The sequence below is a fragment of the Phalangium opilio genome, unplaced genomic scaffold, assembly GCF_054372755.1.
Source record: "Phalangium opilio isolate 3A_F unplaced genomic scaffold, DU_Popi_V2 ptg000003l_1, whole genome shotgun sequence".
Taxonomy (NCBI): domain Eukaryota; kingdom Metazoa; phylum Arthropoda; class Arachnida; order Opiliones; family Phalangiidae; genus Phalangium; species Phalangium opilio.
The window spans coordinates 8,427,659-8,446,386 of NW_028324145.1; the positions used below are offsets into that span (position 1 = coordinate 8,427,659).

At 41.2% G+C, this 18,728-nt stretch overlaps 1 protein-coding gene across 4 annotated transcripts in view; it reads left to right on the plus strand.

Annotated features, from left to right (window-relative positions):
* Positions 1-18,728, plus strand: part of Kdm3 (Lysine demethylase 3) — a 165,144-nt gene that overhangs the window by 140,201 nt on the left and 6,215 nt on the right. For 3 of the 4 annotated variants that reach the window (XM_089840049.1, XM_089840051.1, XM_089840059.1), the window contains 9 exons: positions 1,977-3,954; positions 12,005-12,238; positions 12,349-12,733; positions 12,833-13,137; positions 13,228-14,477; positions 14,963-16,438; positions 17,590-17,773; positions 17,864-18,237; positions 18,327-18,562. In XM_089840049.1, the coding sequence (XP_089696175.1) occupies positions 1,977-3,954; positions 12,005-12,238; positions 12,349-12,733; positions 12,833-13,137; positions 13,228-14,477; positions 14,963-16,438; positions 17,590-17,773; positions 17,864-18,237; positions 18,327-18,562 (6,422 nt within the window). Of the gene's footprint in view, positions 1-1,976; positions 3,955-12,004; positions 12,240-12,348; positions 12,734-12,832; positions 13,138-13,227; positions 14,478-14,962; positions 16,439-17,589; positions 17,774-17,863; positions 18,238-18,326; positions 18,563-18,728 lie in introns of all 4 variants that reach the window. The other variant, XM_089840053.1, reaches the window with a different exon arrangement.

The following is an 18,728-nucleotide window of genomic DNA, read 5'->3' on the forward strand; positions in this document are numbered from 1 at the left end:
GATGAGTGGTAACTCTACCCACCCCTCTCTGCTCTCTCGCCGGGGTATTTTTTTTTGTTATTTTTTCCATTGTTTAAAGGACAGACCACACCACCACCACCCGGACCTGTCCGCGGAAAGGTTGAACTCTTACTTGAATTGAAAGCGAGCGAGAGAAAGAGAGAGATCTTTTGTTCGTTCTTGTGAAAACAATGGAAGAATGGGCTGGTGGTTGGTAGATCAAAGGCTTAGTTTTCATCCCCGTCCCTTCCTTTTGCGCGCGCTCACGATGCCTTCACAAAAGATTAGGAAGAACGGAATAACCCCCTCGACCACCACCAGTTTTCTTTAACGACGTTTTAAACCCGAACTATTTTTAATTTTTTAATGGAGATGATTATAAATGTAAGAATTGTCTGTAGGTTATTTATTACTAAGGTTAGAAGAATTAGACTGGTGGTGGTGAATTTGAGGTTAAATTCTATAGGTGTACGATGATTTTACGGATGACCCCCTTAAATTTAATTGAGAAACTTTAAAGACAATTATTTCTATCTAATTTAAATTTAAGGGGTCATCCCTAAAATACTCAAAGAAATAACTAGAAAACAGTAGCAAGATGCTACATTATGATTTTACGGTCCCCTTAAATTTAATTAAGAAACTGATTTTGACAATTATTTCTAATTTAGTTAAGGGGTCATCCCTAAAACACCCAAAGAGATAACTAGAAAAAAGTGGCAAGATGCTACATTTTTGACTCAAAATCGATTTCCCAAAGAATATCCGCCCTTAATTTATGTTAGACTTATCAGAAACACCCTGCATTATACAACTATAGGATTATTTGCAAACCTAAATAAATATTTGCGTGAAATATAAGTATTAAGTTGTCAAAAACAATTCCTGGGATACGAACGTCAATACAATATATTTATTCCTTGGGAAATAATTATTTTTCTGACAACACCCAAACAGCTGGTGGTCAATTTCAAATCCCTCTCGGACACAAAAATGTTTCTCGCTGGTTTTTGATTATAATCCGAATTTCTGATGGGTATTATTTTTATCCTACCCTTAATGGCGTTACGCGAGACCCTTTCTGTAGTTATTTAGCGTCTTGCTACGTTACAAGTAAAAATTAAAGAATTTATGTTATGTATGCGAAAATACTCGCGAGAATATTTCAATCAACGCTTGGGGAAATTTATAGGGTTACAAATTACAATGCGCTAGGAGACTATAATATGATACGTAAGGAATTAATAGAAATGGGCGCGCGTTGCTTGTTTATCAGAGTTTGGTGGGCTAGAAATGACAAGTATTTTCATTTAAATTCTGTCTTTGTGTGTGTATCGAACCAACAACCAGACTCGCGGCCTGCCTGGTTTGCTTTAATGATTTTTTTTCTTCTCTTTCCTTTGTTTCTCGGGAGTTTCGACATCAAAGGGTGATTGGTGGTGGTTTAACGTCGTCCAAACTCCCCGCCTCTTTGTGTTGTTGTCGTCCACAATTTCCCCCAAATATTTGAGAGTTTTATATTAAAGTAAAATAAAAAAATAAGAAAAAATAATCATATTAAATGTCACTCCTCATTTTTGCTACGGTACAAGCTGTCGCCTTTCATTTGGTTGGGGTTTTTGGTTGTGTGTTGGGATGGGGGGGATTGTAAAATATATATTGGTTTCTTGTTTCAATCATTTGGCTTTGATGGGTAGTTTGAACGACTGGGTTTTGGGTTGCTAAGTGACGTCATTTAATTCCGGTAGTCGCCATGGCGGCGACTTGAAATTGAGAGAAAGTTTATTTTTAGAAAAAATAAAATTCCTGACCTCTTTGAATGAACTTTTTTTTGAGTCTTTGGGTTTTAAAAATAGAAATTTATTTCAAAATCGCCAGTTTTTTTATTAAGTCTTAGATTATTTATTTATTAGAAACTTAACTTTTTATTATCGTTTAATTAATTTGGGTTTTTTTATGTTTTGTTATGTTTTTAGGTTCTACCGATTCTAAAAGAATCGAAACCAGTAATCGAGGATCAAGTGGTCCCAACGAAAACCGTCGCAAATCAAGCAGTAGCAGTAGTAGTAGCGATAGCGGTGATTCGTTAACCTTAATTCAACTAGCCAATAAGAATAAGCAACAACAGAAAACTACTAGTAGTAATCCGAACGAAGATGCTAACCAGCACCAGGCCGATCACCACAATCAGCCTGAACGTAAACAAGCGGGTGTCGTCTCGAGTAATTCTTCCAAAAACCAGCAGCAACAACACAATCGTTTAAACAACCCAGTAACAACAGCAACAACATCCAGTACAACTTTAACACGAGTAACCAATTCGGCGGAATGTTCTCCTCCGGCACAAAGGTCATCGGCTCAGCATCGGCCGGGCCACAATGAAGAGGTCAAAGTTCATATCTCTCGCGACTCTTCTTCTACCAATACTACTTCGTCAACCGCCGCGAATCTCGCGCCTTCTTTTAAGTGTCAGGTGAAGTTGGAAAAAACAGCCGAGGGTCGTTACTCTAGCAAGAACCTGGTAGCCCTCGAGGATACTAAAAGGGATACGACCAGCGCCGTCGTCGCAGCCCCTCAACAGCAACAACAAGTGTCCGGTGCATTTCGACCGGAAATTCAAGGTACGACACCGTCGGTGAAAGTGAACGGGTTAACGCGCGTTTCTCCGCCGAAACAAACGAAAACATCGACACCGTCGACGTCATCCTCGCCACCTTACACGGCTTCCGTTATAACCAGCGTCCCCCGACCGTCCGTCGTCAGTAATAACAACAACAACACTAACAACGGCGAGGCTGGGTTAAGTGTCGTAAGTGTCAGTAGTGATCTTAATCGCGTTTCTACTAACGTCACGACGACCGCCGCCACTTCCGGTCCATCGCGTCCGCTTCAGGTTAAGGACGAACCTCGCGCTAGTGTTTATAACTTGCCGCCTTCCCTCTTACCCGAAGTTGTCGCCACTTCCGCCGCCGCCAATTACTCTCATAACCAGAAAGGCGGTGGACAACCGCCCGTTCAACATGGTGCTAGATTCGTTCAACACGGCGGTACTTCTTTATCGACCTCTTCGAGTAGTTCAAATAGTTCGCGAAGTAAACAACAATCCTTACCAACGCCAACGTCTCAACAACAACATCATCGGCCGACTAGCGGTTCACCCAAACCTGGGGTAGCTCCGTTAGACGCTCGCGTCAACGCTAACAGACCAATTCCCGCCTTACCCGGTGGCAAACCCAAGGAGGAATCGGGAAGTCATCAGGGTAGTAGTAATAACCAAGGTAGTCATCATCAACAAAGGTCTTCTTCGGTCGGTGACGCGTCGAGGACGAGCCACCAACCTCATCAACAACAACAAACGCAAGCGACGTCGCGTCACCACCACCACCCCGAGTCCGAGCGAAAGTCGAGCTCGGAATCTCGGAATGACTCTTTGAAGCCAAATTTCGACATGCACCCGGCTGGATTATCTCCTATTTACTCGAGAATACCCGGTATGCCCCCGCAACCCCCTCCATCCCAACAAGCCCCATCTCAGTCGAGGGGCACTCCGACCTCGTCGAGCGGGGGTGGAGGAGGAGGAGGACCGGGTTCGGGACCCTCGCAAGCTTCGGGTTCGCACGTGGCCGCCGCCGCCGCCGGACTTTACGGTTTGTCCACGGCGCCCCACATGTTACAGGCTCACCATCACCCGGGCGCGCCTCCCTTGGACATACACAACCCGGCCTATAGGCATTTGTTGTCTCAGACTCATCAAATTTTACCACCCGGGTTCGGACCCGGTTTGGATATGTATTGGACGCAAAAGTATCACGCGGCCGCCGCTGCTGGTGGAGCGGCTGCCCAACCACCCGGCGCTTGGATAGTACCCGCCGGGGCGGCTTCCCCTTATGACATCAGACTAGAACGCGAAAGACTAGCCAATCACGAAAGGGATAGACAAATCAGAATTGAAAGGTAAGAAAAAAATCAAACTAATTATACATTTTTACTTTTTAAAGTGTTCTATAAATGTTTTTGATTTGAATTTTTGATTGCCCTTAATTTTGACCTAACAATATTCGGTATTGAACTGTGTCCTAAAATGAATTTGACTACCGTATGATATGGTATTTTTAAAACTTGTTTATAACCCCGGAAAGAGAAAAAACAAGTCCTAGATAACCTTTATCGCTGTGTGAAAATACTAAAAACCTAAATTATATGGCTCCAAAGATTAAGTTCCTCCAACAGGGGGAGAGGGATTAAAACCCAACCACGATGACTCTTGAGAGTGAGTCAAGATAGTAGAAAATATCAATTGCAAAAGATAGATTTTGTTTTTATCACCAAAGTTATTTAAACGGGAAAAACTTCTTAACTTAACTTCTCTGGCCCATTAACTCTCCTCGACATAATCTTGTAATTCTTGTTTTTCTTTTTAAATATAAGTATATATATCCTTAGTTTGTCACGCTAGGAATGTTTTGTGACCCCCTTGTTGTGCCCTCGACAGTTGAATACAAACACAGTTTAACTCCTCAAAGCTTGATCTATTTTTTTCATCGTAGTCATTTTGGATGCCAGCCCGAAGTTTCTAATTTTAATCACTTTATTTATGAGGCTAGGAAGGAGTATGGTTGCCCCTCTCTCCTTCCCTCCCCTCCCTAGGCGGCCTGATTTCTCTCTCTCTCTTGAAGGTTTCAAAGATGTGTATCTCTAAATTTGTCCCCCCCCCCCTCTGTGAAGTTGTTTTTTTTTCATCGTTTAGAATCATCTCTTGAAGTATATATTTTTTGTTGCTCATCCTTAGCATTGGCAATCTTTATCCAAGAGAGAGAGGGCTGAAAGGGTTTTCGGAACGGGAAAGGTTTTTTTTTTATTATTATTTTTTTTTCTCTCTCTCGTTCTTTTTCTGGGGTCGGTAACCTTGTTTCGTTTTGCCAGCTTCTCGTAAAATAGTTGCTTGACAGATGGTTTGGTTTGGTTTTTAGGGATTGGTTTGCTGGCGTTAGTAGCTAATTTATTCCCTCGGAACAGACACCTAAAATGTCATTTTTCACTGTCGCAATACGTGATTAAAATTTCTAAATAGGTCTTATATATTGATTTACTTAGTACTGTTTGTTTTACCGTAATATATTTTTCAAAAGCGTACGGTTTATTATGTTACTAAGGTACCCATTTGTGCCCATTTTTATTGGTCTATGTGTAAACTAAATATATTTTGGATGGGCCCCACAGTTGTCTATATAATTTAGTTTTGGAACCGTAACCTAACCGTTTTAACTTTCAAATTTATTAAAACAGTTTAAGGTTAATGATTTAATCACTAAGCTAAAATGTTAAGGGTCTAAAATAAGGCTTAATGGCTAGGGGTTCGCGGTCCAAACCTTGAGGAACTTCGAATGAACCTTGACCCTAGTGTTACTGTTATGAGCACATTTTGGTTAAATTCGGTAACTTTATGTGATTTTAGATAAAGAAACAAACCACTTAAACAAATTCACGTAAGATTAGTTAGTTAATAATTAAATACTACCGTTTTTAACTACTTTTAAATTTGCGTGTAAAATTGCATTGAAGTTGCGGAACCATTTCAATTAAGTGACTCTGCGTAGCTCTGGTTAGACTCAAGGCGCGAGATCCCCTCGTGTTTTAATAGGATTTACTAAAAACTATTCGATGATTGGATGAAACGGCGTGGCCACGTGAGTCGAAAGAGTTAGCTCTTCGCCTATCGCGAACCCCGTTTTAATTGAACGTAAAAAAACTTTATTCAAAATTTTTAAAAAGTATCGAGTGCGTTGACCTCTTAAGGTTAAAGACCATCTCCTTTCAGACTTAAAGAAAAGACAAAAATCTCGAAATCTGGTTCTGAAGAGTGTATACTTTAAAACTAGTGTGGGTTTTCCCTTTCCAAATACTGCTCCCAAATAAAGTGTGTTCTCTTTCCTTTTTATTTTTAAAGATACCGTTTTTTATTTGAATGGCTAGTTAAATGATGGATGATTTTGCTAAAAGGATCTTTTTGAGATGAATTATTCCTTCGTTTTTTCAAGTTGATGGTTGATTTAGCAATTCAAATCTTTTGCGTTTGTTGACATTCGAGGAGTGATTTGTATAGAGAGATTTTGTATTATTCAGACTGCGATGTTTGCAAAAATACTTGTATAGAAATGGAAATATTTATTGAAATGTTCATGAGAAAATAGTTTGTTAGTCAGCCTTGGGAAAAAAGGAATCTAAGTTTGTATAGTATCTTTTTGTAGTTAACAATTTGGTGAATGTGAATAGGGTCGTTTAACGATAATATAAGGTCATGTTTCATTAGTTTATACATACTTGGATTACTGAGACATACTACTGTGAGAACGACACGAGATTTGACCTCATTTGACCCTAATTTCGATATATATAATTTATATACTTAGTAATGCTTAAGGATTACTGTGATATACTAGTCCTACTGCGAGAATGGCACGATATTTGACCTCAGTTGACCCTTCTTTTGATATTAGGCTATTTATTAGTTCAGTAACCCTTTGAGAGCGCCCTCTGGGCGTTACTTTACTAGAAACTATGACCCCTAGGACCTCAATCCGAATCCACGACTAACCAGTTACTAACAAGGGTCAAAAACGCATGGAAACTTCTCCAAGCATGCCAAGGCTTAGGAACCCCTTTCTTCTATTATATTGTTTATATTACTTGTCACGAGACTTAGTTGTGACCTTGAAGGAACGGACCAAACATTTTGGCAGCCACTTCAGTGGTCTCAAAACATAGACAATAATTGTCTTTCAAAAAATTCTTAGTATCCATGCTCATTAACTTGAGTAAGCTTTGAGCTTATTATAGGTGGAGCAATCAATCATTCGTCACAAAGAACGTTGCAAATGGCGTAATAGATATCGCTATCAAACGATCAATAAGCAATTATGAAAAAAAGAAAGAGAGAGAAAGAGATTGCATAGAATGTCCTCTAATTCACAATGGGGAATGAATTCCTTGATAAATTTGGGAATTTCCAAACTTAATCACGTTCGTGCATGCACCCGACAACACCCCAACGGCGTACGTGATAAAGGAACCGTTGTACTATTTTCTATATATTATATAAAAGGAAAAACTGCATGCTTTAGACTGTGGCGAGGTTATACTACGTATCAATTTTCCAAAGAAAGAAAAAAGAAACTATTGTGTTGGATGGAAACTCGCCGTCAGTTAATTTATAAGACTGGCGTTTATTGAAAAAGGCGCTAGGCCAATAACACACCCGAACCTTAAACGTTCCGTTATTTTTCTGTGTGTCTGAAGGTGGTTCTTTGTTCCTTACTTTCTTACGAAAAACTGAAAAGAATTTCATTCATTGCCTCATACAGGAATTAGTTTTTTTTAGTTATGTTTTTCTTCAAACACTGGTGTCTTATTTGCTTAGGGTTGGTTGGAGTATTTTTTTATAAATAATTATAATTACGTAGGGTATATAGTAATTAAATTTTTAAGAGCACCAGACGTGTGTTTGTGGATAGTTGATTCCTTCATAAGATATGTTCACCATAAGTTTGAGACTGGTTACAAAACTGGAGCTTGTCATGAAGTGACCTAGGTAGGTCATAGATTCGAGCTAAAGCGACGCCTGGTAAGGTTCTTAAGAGCACCAGTCGTGTGTTTGTGGATAGTTTATTCCTTCATAAGATATGTTCACCATAAGTTTGTCACTGGTTACAAACTGGAGCTTGTCATTAAGTGGCCTAGGTAGGTCATAGATTCGAGGTAAAGCGACGCTTGGTAAGATTCTTTCAAAGGCTTAGTACAGACAAGAAGCGATATCTAGTTTACTATAGGAGAAGGTATAAATTCGCCCTAAATAGGAGAAGATGGAAGTCCTGCAAAATTAACCACCGAGTGTAGGACTTCAATTCTCGCTTGTCGTTCTCCCTTGAACTAGTTATCTCGAGCTGTAAGTCTCTAGCATTACGAACTTCTATAGGTAGTCTCATACTTATGGAATGCATATCTTATAAACTTGTGATTCGATTTAATGAGAAGTGGTTTGCTTATACTGAAGTTTCTTTCAATACAATTCAACGGTACCCCCATTCATTTTGTGACGACTATTAAATTTTAGTTTTATGTCGTCATGAAAAGGAGTTCTTAGTATGAGCATCTATTTCTAACGTACTGTAGGTCCCCAGAAAAACTCGTGGTATCATAATAAATGGTTGGTTACACGATGTTGCCAATAAATAATGTTTTCGACAAGTCTATATGAAAACATTCAATTGAGTCCTCATAAAATATATCTTGTTACTTGAACAGAAATAGTCTTTTTAGGCTTAAGACCCTGGTAGACGCCAAAAATATCATTTAGTAGACTGATAGTAGTTTTCCTCGCGTTCTAATTAGGTTATTTCGTTGATGTATCTGTAGGATTAGGGGAGTCTTAACGATCCCCTTTTCTCGAAACATTATAAATTGTCTATTGCTCTTTGCCATTTAGTTTGGGCTTTAGGAAAAGCCTTGGAAATAGGGAAAGGGAAGAACCATTAATCTAGGTTACATATCCTCGCCTTCAACTCCTATATATACTACATACAGTCTTATCGAATCTTGCCTTTAATTAATAGACGTTCGCTGGCTGCGTAGGATGTCATCATCTCGTCCCGAACTTTTACAGATCAATTTAGATTAGGGGCATAAGGTCTAAGGAGGAGGGTTCGTTCTTTGACCTTGTTGTAGTCAATACTTGCTTAGCAATTAATTTAATTATGTGGATGATTAATTACTAGATTGTGTTTATGGTTAGTTTAATTTTAATCTGTACCATCATTATCAGGGATATGGTTATTGACCCGTCGCTGCTTACTTGCTTGTTCTTTGGTACGCTTTGATGAACTGCCTTACTACATAATTAAACCTTAATTTTAATTAAATCTTATGCCTTAAAATTTAAAGAAATGCGTGTAGTTATTAATTAGGAATAGCTTGTAAATTTATTGAATCGAAAATAGTCAATAACTTTTACTTGTTATAGATGTTTATAAAATTATTGTAGAAAATATTATTTTGTTGACAAAGAAATTTATTTTTAACCAAATGTTAAAGTACTATGATTATTTATGAAATTATTCTAGAAATAAAACAACATTAATTTAATTAACTTTAAACAATATATTTAAATTATGGACAATAATACATAGGTTTATGATTTGAAAACTATCTCCAGTAAATTTTCAGTATTTTTCTAAACTAAAAACCGTTACCCAAAATTCTTAATATAAAAGAAACTCGTTTAAATTTAATCCCAACGAAATCTTAATAGTTTAACTACCAATTTAATCACGATTATCTTTTGGTGATTAGATCTTGACCTAAAGTGTACGCTTAACCTCGCGCGCGAATAGAGTGGTTTAAGCATGCACTTAAAAGAAAGAAAGATTGTTTTAAGGATTACGAAATACGGATAACAAATCATTGCCCCGTAAGTTTTGTACCTTGACCTTACTCGAACACTTAAATTTAGCTCGTGATCGTTTGGGCCAGTTGCCAACAAACTATACTCCAGCTCTTAAACTTTTCGTAGTAGTATTTAGGACACGGTTATAAACTCCGTTGATAAGCAAGCAAGCAAGTAAGCAGCCTTCAAATACCTTTTCTTTATTAAAGTTCTTTTTATCCCCCCAATGCGTGACGAGCGTGGTATTCCTATCAAACCAACCACCCATCGATGGTTAATGAGGCATTCAGGCTTTATTTAAAAATAATTCCCTCTTTACCTCTACTCTACACCTCTCCCCCCCCCAACGTCTCTTATTTTGAATAAGCGAAAAATTATGCCAAATTACATAGTATGTCGCCCCCCTTCCTTATCCTTCATCATCATAATTTCTCCCTAGGCCAGTTTCGTTTTTCTTTTGAGGTTGATTTTTGTTTCGTTTTTCTTCTTGGAAAACTTGTTTTTCTTCGACTTGATTCCTTGATATTGAAATGGAGGAAATTCTCTGTATGAAGTCGGTTGGTTCAGGATTAACAAACGTTAATCATGACTAATTGACGCCGCCCAGAAACGTGCAATTGAATTTATTACGTTATTATTATTATTTGTCAGTTTTGTAATTGAATTCAAGGAACGGTATGGACTTTATTTAATATACTGCAATGTTTGGTTACGATTTGACCTATTTTGTTTCTTTTGAGTCAGTCTTTTTGCTTTGATTTTATTTCAGTTGTTGGTTATTGTAGCCCACAATTGTAGTTTCAAGGTTGAATTGTTGGTCAAAGTTAATATGATACTTTGATTTATTGGATAGTAATTATTCCTTTTTATTTACTTGTTGGTCAATATTAATGCATATTTGAATTGTTGATTATTTTATGTTCATAAATGGTTTGTCAAAAATTGATGCTATTTGAATTGTTGGTCTATAAGGTGTTCGCTTATTGAATTGTTGGTCAATAAGGATTACGTCCCCTTGTTAAGTTGTTGGTCAATATTACTTCCCCCTTTTGAATTGTTGGTCAATATTACGTCCCCTTTTTGAATTGTTGGTCAATATTACGGTCCCCTTTTTCGATTTGTTGGTCAATATTACGGTCCCCTTTTTCGAATTTTTGGTCAATACGACGGTCCCCTTTTTCGAATTTTTGGTCAATACGACGGTCCCCTTTTTTAAATTGTTGATCAATACGACGGTCCCCTTTTTTAAATTGTTGATCAATACGACGGTCCCCTTTTTTAAATTGTTGATCAATACGACGGTCCCCTTTTTTAAATTGTTGATCAATACGACGGTCCCCTTTTTTAAATTTTTGATCAATACGACGGTCCCCTTTTTTAAATTTTTGATCAATACGACGGTCCCCTTTTTTAAATTGTTGATCAATACGACGGTCCCCTTTTTTTAAATTGTTGATCAATACGACGGTCCCCTTTTTTAAATTGTTGATCAATACGACGGTCCCCTTTTGAACACTTCATACCATTTAAATAGTTGGTTGAAGGTAATCTTATTGAAATTGTAACAATTGTTGTTCAGTATGAAATCAAATCTATCTAATCGTTGGTTTACTATCTATTCGAAAGATTCGAATCGTTTGTCAAAATCTAATTGGAACTAAATGACGTCGAACGTTCACGCTTAAATAATATCGGTAACTTACATCGCTTAATGATCCCTTTTGAAAATAATTTTGCTATCAGCGTATCTCTATCCTCCCCACCACCCTTTTCATCATTTACGAAGTTACCACGCTAGCTAGCAAGCAAGCAACCAACCCACCCCTATCCGTATAATTGCTTTAGCCGAGAAAAGAAGAAAGTTTTATGGTTCTTCTCAAAGCTTTAATTATCTTTTCTCGGCATTTTGGTAATTAGAGCCCGGCCTATCGCGTCATGAATTTTAAATGGCACAACCTTTTTTTCTTTCTTTACTTATTGAACTTGTTTTTTACCCTTTTTTAAAAAATACTTAATGATCGTTATTCATATTTTTCACGTTTTCCTTTTAATACTCGGAATAAGTTGTTGCCAAATTTTTAACTTGGTTTTAAAACTCCGCCTTGTCTACGCATTAACATTTTTAACCGGTTTTGTCCCCTTTAAATGAGTAATCGTTAATGCCTGGTTTTACCGTAAAATTAAATAAGGTGTTATTCAGAGATCTTTTTTTAAAAAAAATTATATTGCGCGAGGATAACGTAATGTTTAACTAAGAAGTGTGACAGTAATGTTATGGTACGAAATTTGATTGTCACGGTTTAAACGTGACCTCCATTTTACTTCGTTTTTGCGAAATGTCTCGTTGGTTGTTCGGTTGATTTTAGCATAAAATTGCGACGGATACGATTTAAAGAATTATATGAGGAATATTTTAGTAAAAAATCGAAGGTTGGAAATATTATTTGAACGCGGCCATTGACCCCTAAGTGAATTTATTTAGTTCTTTCGGGATTTATTAATGATGTGTTTCAGTTGCTTTAGTTTATTAATGAATGAACATTGTTTTAATTTGATTTAATTCAGGGATAAACGGGAAGAACAAGAAAGGATAGAACGCGAAAAAGCCGAACGTGAACACCGTGAACGCGAAAAGGAGAAGGAACGTCAGGAACGTGAACATAGAGAAAGGCAAGAACGCGAACGGCAAGAAAGGTTGGAACGTGAACGTGCCGAGAAGGAGAAACAAGAACGTGAGCGGGCTCAAAGGGAAGCGGTCCAACAACACTTTGAGGAGTCTTTCAGGCTGGCCAGTCAAAAGGTATAACATCGTTGCTGGAGCGCATATTTCAACTTTAGCCCATTGCATCTTTTATTGTTGCGTCACAACGGGAAGATAGTAATGTTGGGATCTCTTTTTTTCGTATATTGGTTTTACAGCAACAATGGAACATGCAGGGTTGGAGTCCAATCGCCAACTTGCCTCTGGCTAAGGGCGCCACTTCCTCAGCGTCGGGGATTCAAAATCCGGCAGCGGCCGCGGCGACCATGACGCAGTCGAGAATAAACGCGGCTTACGCCTCCGAAATGGAAAGGGTTGACAAAGAAAGGGCCAGGGAAAAACACGAAGCCGAAAGGGAAAGGGATTTAAGGTACTTGGGGGGTGTTGAAGCCCAGGAAAGATGGTTCGCCGCCATGCATCAACAACAACAACAACAGCAGCAGCAACAACAACAACAACAACACCAACATCAGTTGGCCCACCAAAGATCCTCGGAATCTTCTTCGCATAGTCAAAACTTCTCGAAGAACGAGGTGCGTCTCCTATTTACAGATGTTATAATAAAATGGATATATTATTTCATCAAAGGTTTGTTCTTTAAATAATCTCGATTTTGTGTTTGTTTCTTTCAGTCACGATCAAGTCTCAACGCGAAGATGAAGATGGAGCCGGGACAGTACATGAATCACCCATCAGCTGGCAACGTTCCTTCGTCCGGTTCGGGCAAACATTCGGGTACGGGTTCAAGCGCGGGTTCCGCGCAACTTCCTCCACCATCCAACGTGGGCGCCACTGCGGGCAGTGGCCCACCGGGTAGTCAGGGCAAGCAAGTGGAGCCTAGCTTCAGTCTGTATGGTTATCAACCCTTCCAACACACTTATATCACTCACGGTCAGCTCAAAGCTCAGGAAGACCAAACTAGGCAGCAGTCTAACAGGTAAAAATCATTCCCGCTTTTGCCGAATATATATAACTATTCATTTTATATTGTCTAATCGAGTGGAGTTCCTTTGTTTTATATCAACAGTCATTCGTCTCACGGCAGCAAGTCTACTTCTCACGCGCATCCACACAGTGGTCAACCCGTGGCTATTTACGGTCAACAAGAAAAAGACTCGGTTTCGGGTCCCTTACCTCTCGATCGTTCCAGTACGCCTGGAAGTCGGACGAGTACGCCGCTCGGTCGGCCACCCTCATTGTCTCCCAAACACCAAACGCGAGGCCCAGGTTCTAACTCATCCTCTAGCGGGGGCGTTCCACCTCAAGACTATCCCGGTTCCCATAAAGGATACGAATATTTTTCGCCTGGTCCCGCGCCCGCTCACCAGAGCTCTTCCCCGAGTTTAAGTAGTCGCGGTGGAACCCCGCACCAATACTCGTCCCCGCATTCGGGTGGTCTACAACAAACGGATCAACCGCAAAACCTGGTCAAGAGTGAACCCAAGAGTGGTGGTGGTGCTTGGCAAATGAGCGGTCATTCGGCCGTGCCTGGTTCCTTGCCACCCCACGCGCATCCACATTCGCAGTCTTCTCACGGCGGTAACCACGCGTCCAGTCAACAGCAAAGGTATGGATCGCCGAAACCAGTTTCCAGTCCGTCTTCTCTCGCGGCTGGAGGTCAACAAGGAGCCTTTCACCCGAGCAAGGGTTCCGCGCCTCCACCCTCGCAGCAACCCGGTCATCCTTCGGCTTCATCAGGACCACCACCGGGTACGCCATATTCTTACAGTTTGATCCAACAAGGTTTGGTCCCCAACCCTTTGTACGCGCCAGTTCACGGTTCTACGACTTCCCCTCCGAATACGGGCTCGACGAACACTTCTTCGGTGGCCACCCATCAACAGCAACAGTCTGGTAAAACGCCGTCGCGAGTGTTAAGCCCGACCATGGCTCATCATTACCAAAAGGGCATGGCCGGTATCACGATGGGAACGCCAGTGTGTCGACCCAACAATGTTGTGTACAATCACGAACTATCTCAAGGAAAACTTAACCGGGCTTATTCGCCCGTCGTGTTAAGTAGTGGCGTGCCGAAAAACGCCCCCATGGATCTACACGGTAGTAGTCGGACTTCTTCGGCGTCGGCCCCAGTTTCCTTGAGGGGGTCGCCGTCTCCCGCCCAGTCTGGCGGAACAGTGTCCCCTGGAGTACTTCAAATCGCGGGGAATCCTACGGGTCATCCCGGTTCCGAATCTTCGTCGCCAAGATTAACTCCTAATCATATGCCTCATTTGCCACCTAGCGGATCTCCTCAACCTCATCTTGGAATGGTCTCTGGTAAGTTTACCGTTTTATTTACAATTATATTTCACTTTTCATAAAATCGGAAATAATGTTAAGGTGCCCTTTAAATTGCGTTCTCAATATTGTTTGTGTAAAAGTAACGCGCCTAGCAACAATTTGTTTTATTAGACGATACCTGCGGTAGTTAAGAATAAGCTCCCCCCCCCGTAACAATTCTCGGTTCCCCCTTTCCCCCTAGCTCTATATACAAAGTTCCCCCGTTCACTACTAGACAGGCAACTTTCCCGAAAATGGGAACATAGAGAGAGAATCGATCGATATATTTTTTTTTTCGCCAACCGCTCGATATTGGCGCTGTTTTTTTTTCTTACGTTGGGGGGCCATGGAATACGTGACTTAGGGGATCCATTCAATGGACGACAGTTTCGGATTGAAAACAGACGCGCTTTTTTCGCGGCATTGGCGAAATTATGTCGTTAGTTAAACTGAGCACGGAACTTTTTAACGATAAATTTTAGGTCATCAGAGGCAGGGCGCTCCAATGCCACTGACGTCGGCGGTTCAAATGCAGCCTTTGAACCTACAAAGTAGCAGTTCGAGTAACAAAAGAAAAACATCCTCAAAAGAGCCGAACGGGGCCGCGGGTCCCGGTGGGGTTCGTAAAAGACCGAAGAGTAACGAGGATTTTTCGATGCCTCCGCAATTGCAACCTCAAGCGCCCATTCCTACGCCTTCCAAAGATCAAATCGGGGGATTGAGTCGCGCTCCTCTCGGAGGGGCCGCCGGTATTCCTCCATCTCCTTTAGTCGCCGGACAACCAACTTCGTCTTCCGGTATTGCCAGCTCTTCCGCGGCCTCTTGGAAACCAACGGGCCCTTTGAGTAGCGGAGGATGTAGTAACCCTAATCAGAGTCCGGGTTCGAACTCTAATTTAAATTCTTCCTCCATCGCCGCGGCCGCCACCGCCGGTAAATTACCGACGGATTCATCCGCGATGTCGGCTTCGGCGCAACCCGCCAGCGGGACCACTAGTCAACAACCGACGACGGGAGGCGCCACCGATTTCATGGAGTCGTTTCGTTCGTTCGTCACGACTTCCAAAAATACGGTTGACAGCGATTACGCGTACGGTAAAATCGCGAAAGGCAAAAATAAAATTAAGAGCGAAAATCAATCGGACACTGTTAGCGTCGCTTCTGGTACTTCGGCCTCGAATCAAGGACTCCCGGCCACGGGAACGACGCCCGTTAAAAACGAAAATCCCCCTAGTCCCGCTCCTAGCATTACCCCCTCGAACGTTAGTACCACGAGTACCAACCACACAAAGCTGAAAAAAGCTTGGTTGCAAAGACATTCCGAAACGGAAGACAAGAAGAACAACACTGGCACGGAAGCTACGGGTTCGAAGACTGCCGGTGGAAAGGATCAAGTCAAGGTCAAAGTCGAAAACGACGCCGGTGCCAACGCGGTGACCGTCAACCATACGGGGAATCAGTCCAACGCTACGACCAGTATCGCCGCGTCGGAACACAGCGAGACCTCGAGTAAACAAAATCCCAACCAAAATTCAAAGGACGGGCGAGGACTCGGCGGTTCGCGGAGTAATTCCAGTACCCCACCCAACGTCAAAGTCAAAGATGAGAAGGAAGAAGACTCGACGAGCTCGTCCTCGGAAACGGAACACGAAATGAAGAAGCGAAAAACATCCACTCGCGTCTCGCGTAAAAGAACCCCCGGTGTCAAAGACTCTAGCGTCTCATCGAGCAAAAGACAGAAACAGACCAGCGTTAGTAGTGCCAATAATAACGACAATAACTCTGACGATAACGCGTCCATCAAGAAGGAAGAGTCGTCCAAGAACCGTAAAAGCCCGGCTCCCGATAAAGATTCGTCCAGCGGCATTCGAAGACGGGGCCGCAAACCCAAAGGCCGAGGAGTTGGAAATGGCACCAACAGCAACAATTCCGGAGACGAACCCAATAAAAAGAAAACCCGTAAGTATATAATTATTTTAACATTTAATGGGGAAAAAAAAATAAATAAGCCTACGTGCACCTGACAATATTTTTTCCGTGTGTTTTATTAAAAAAAAAAAAAGTACTGGTAGATCTATATTGTAAATACAAATGCAGTAGGTAGGCGGATGGTTAAAGCTTTTGTTGGCTTTGAACGGGCGGAGGTGAAGGACATGAAGGGAAAGGAGGGGTAAGCAGGCTAGGTACCTCGGCTAGGAAAGAGGAATTTCCTTTTAGGGGCGGACTAGTCCATTCCACCCCGCTTGAGGGGTGACAGACTCTCACCTTCGACTAGTCGATAGATCCGAAACCGCGTTACCCCACTGGCGTTCCCAACGAGGCTCACCAGTAGAGCTAGGCTAGAGCCTAGATCGGGTTGGTTTTGCGGGTAACGCTGGCTTCTGTTTCTCTCCGTACTTTATTCCGAAACTCTAGGAAATCATGGCTTTACTTATTCCTCACGGTATATGAAAAGTTGATTTTAAAGTTACAAAAAAAATTGGCTGCATTTTTTTAATGAAATCACACGTGATGAATGAAACGTTACGCGACAGTTGTTTGCTGCGTAGCTTTCGATTGATTTGCAAATTGCAATAGTAGCTCGCTATGGCACCGAGTCTGCACTGTATGCCTTAAAATCGAACGATAAATTTAGATACGCCAGCGTCAAGCGTTTCAGATAAGAGCCACTTGAACGAATCACACTTCCGGCTCGATTATTAACGAACCCTGATCAAGCCGCCACCCTTTATTCGAAACCGAAGTGTGAACTGAACTGATCTGATCTACTGTAGGATACGGAATGAATGAAACTGTTTTACACGCGGCACAAATGGTTTGGAGGGGCGCGGCGGAGCTTGGCTTCGAGTCAAGTAACGCGTGTTTAATGTTAATTTGCCCCCTTTGTAAATGTAATCGTGTTAAGCCTCGAGCGTATTATAAAAATGCCACATCCTTTGCAATCTCGTGAAAATCATGGTAAATTTACCACGAGAAAGGTTACGTTGCCTAGCTGGAGTTTTAGTTCGGAATCGAGTATATGATTATTGATTGATATTGAAACATTTTTTATTGTAAATTTGTTTTATGTCAATGTATTTTAAAAGATATTATTTCCTTTGTATGGGTAGCCGCAAAGCCCCTTGAAAAGCCATCGGTGGCGTGGCTGAAGAAAACTGGCGACCCTTTTCTTCAGGATGGCGCTTGTTGCGACGTGGCTCCCAAACTTCCTAAATGTAGAGAATGTCGGATGACTCCTCATCAGAGGAGTAAAAAACAACCCAACATTTTCTGCCGCTTTTACGCCTTTAGAAAGTAAGCCTATTTTTGCAAAAATCGGGTTTTCACCACTTTAAGTCAACTTTTGACCCCGAGGGTTAAAGACGTTGATTCCGTTTCTTTTAGGCTCAAGTATAATAAAAATGGTACGATAATGAGCGCGGGGTTCTCCGAACCGAAGGACGCCACTTCCAATGATCTCAAACTTTGGCTTCCTCCCGCCGATGATCCTCCCGCGGATTTGGACAACGAAACTTCAAAGTTCCTACTGGCTCATGTCGGTGACCAGTTCTGCGACCTAGTCGTGCAAGAAAAGGAAGCCAGAGCGTTGCACATGGGCGAGGATAAAACTATCACTTGGAAAAGAGTCGTTCAGGGAGTCAGAGAAATGTGCGATGTCTGCGAAACTACTTTATTCAATATTCATTGGGTTTGTCACAAATGTGGATTCGTCGTCTGCATAGATTGCTACAAAGCCAGGAAAAATGGAACAGTCAGAGGTAAAAACACGGGGTTTTTATACTTAAATTATCTTATTGTCCGAGGGAGGAACTTTATTTAAATTTGGAGCTCTTATCTCTTATTGCAGAGGAGGAATTGCCACCAAAGGACAGGGATGAATATCAGTGGTTACTTTGCAACAACCGTCAACCTCACGAACAAGAAAAACTAATGCTAACTCAAATTATCGCGGGTAACGCTCTATGGGATGTCGGAAGCTTAATGCACGAAGTTAGAAGAAGATGGAATATTCCTTCTTATTGCGTTTGTTCTGTGAATGAAAATGAGAAAGAAGAGAAGAAAACCACCAATGGGTTGTGCAAGGTAAGCATCGCCTTATTTTAACCATTAAAGCGTTTCCTTTGTTCGCCATGTTTAATTAGCCTTATTCCTGATCAGCGCCATCTACCCATAGCGGTGACTTTGAGAACTACTGTAAGCGGCAAGCCAATCAGATGTCGCTAAAATCTGGTCACGTCATTTTTGGTAA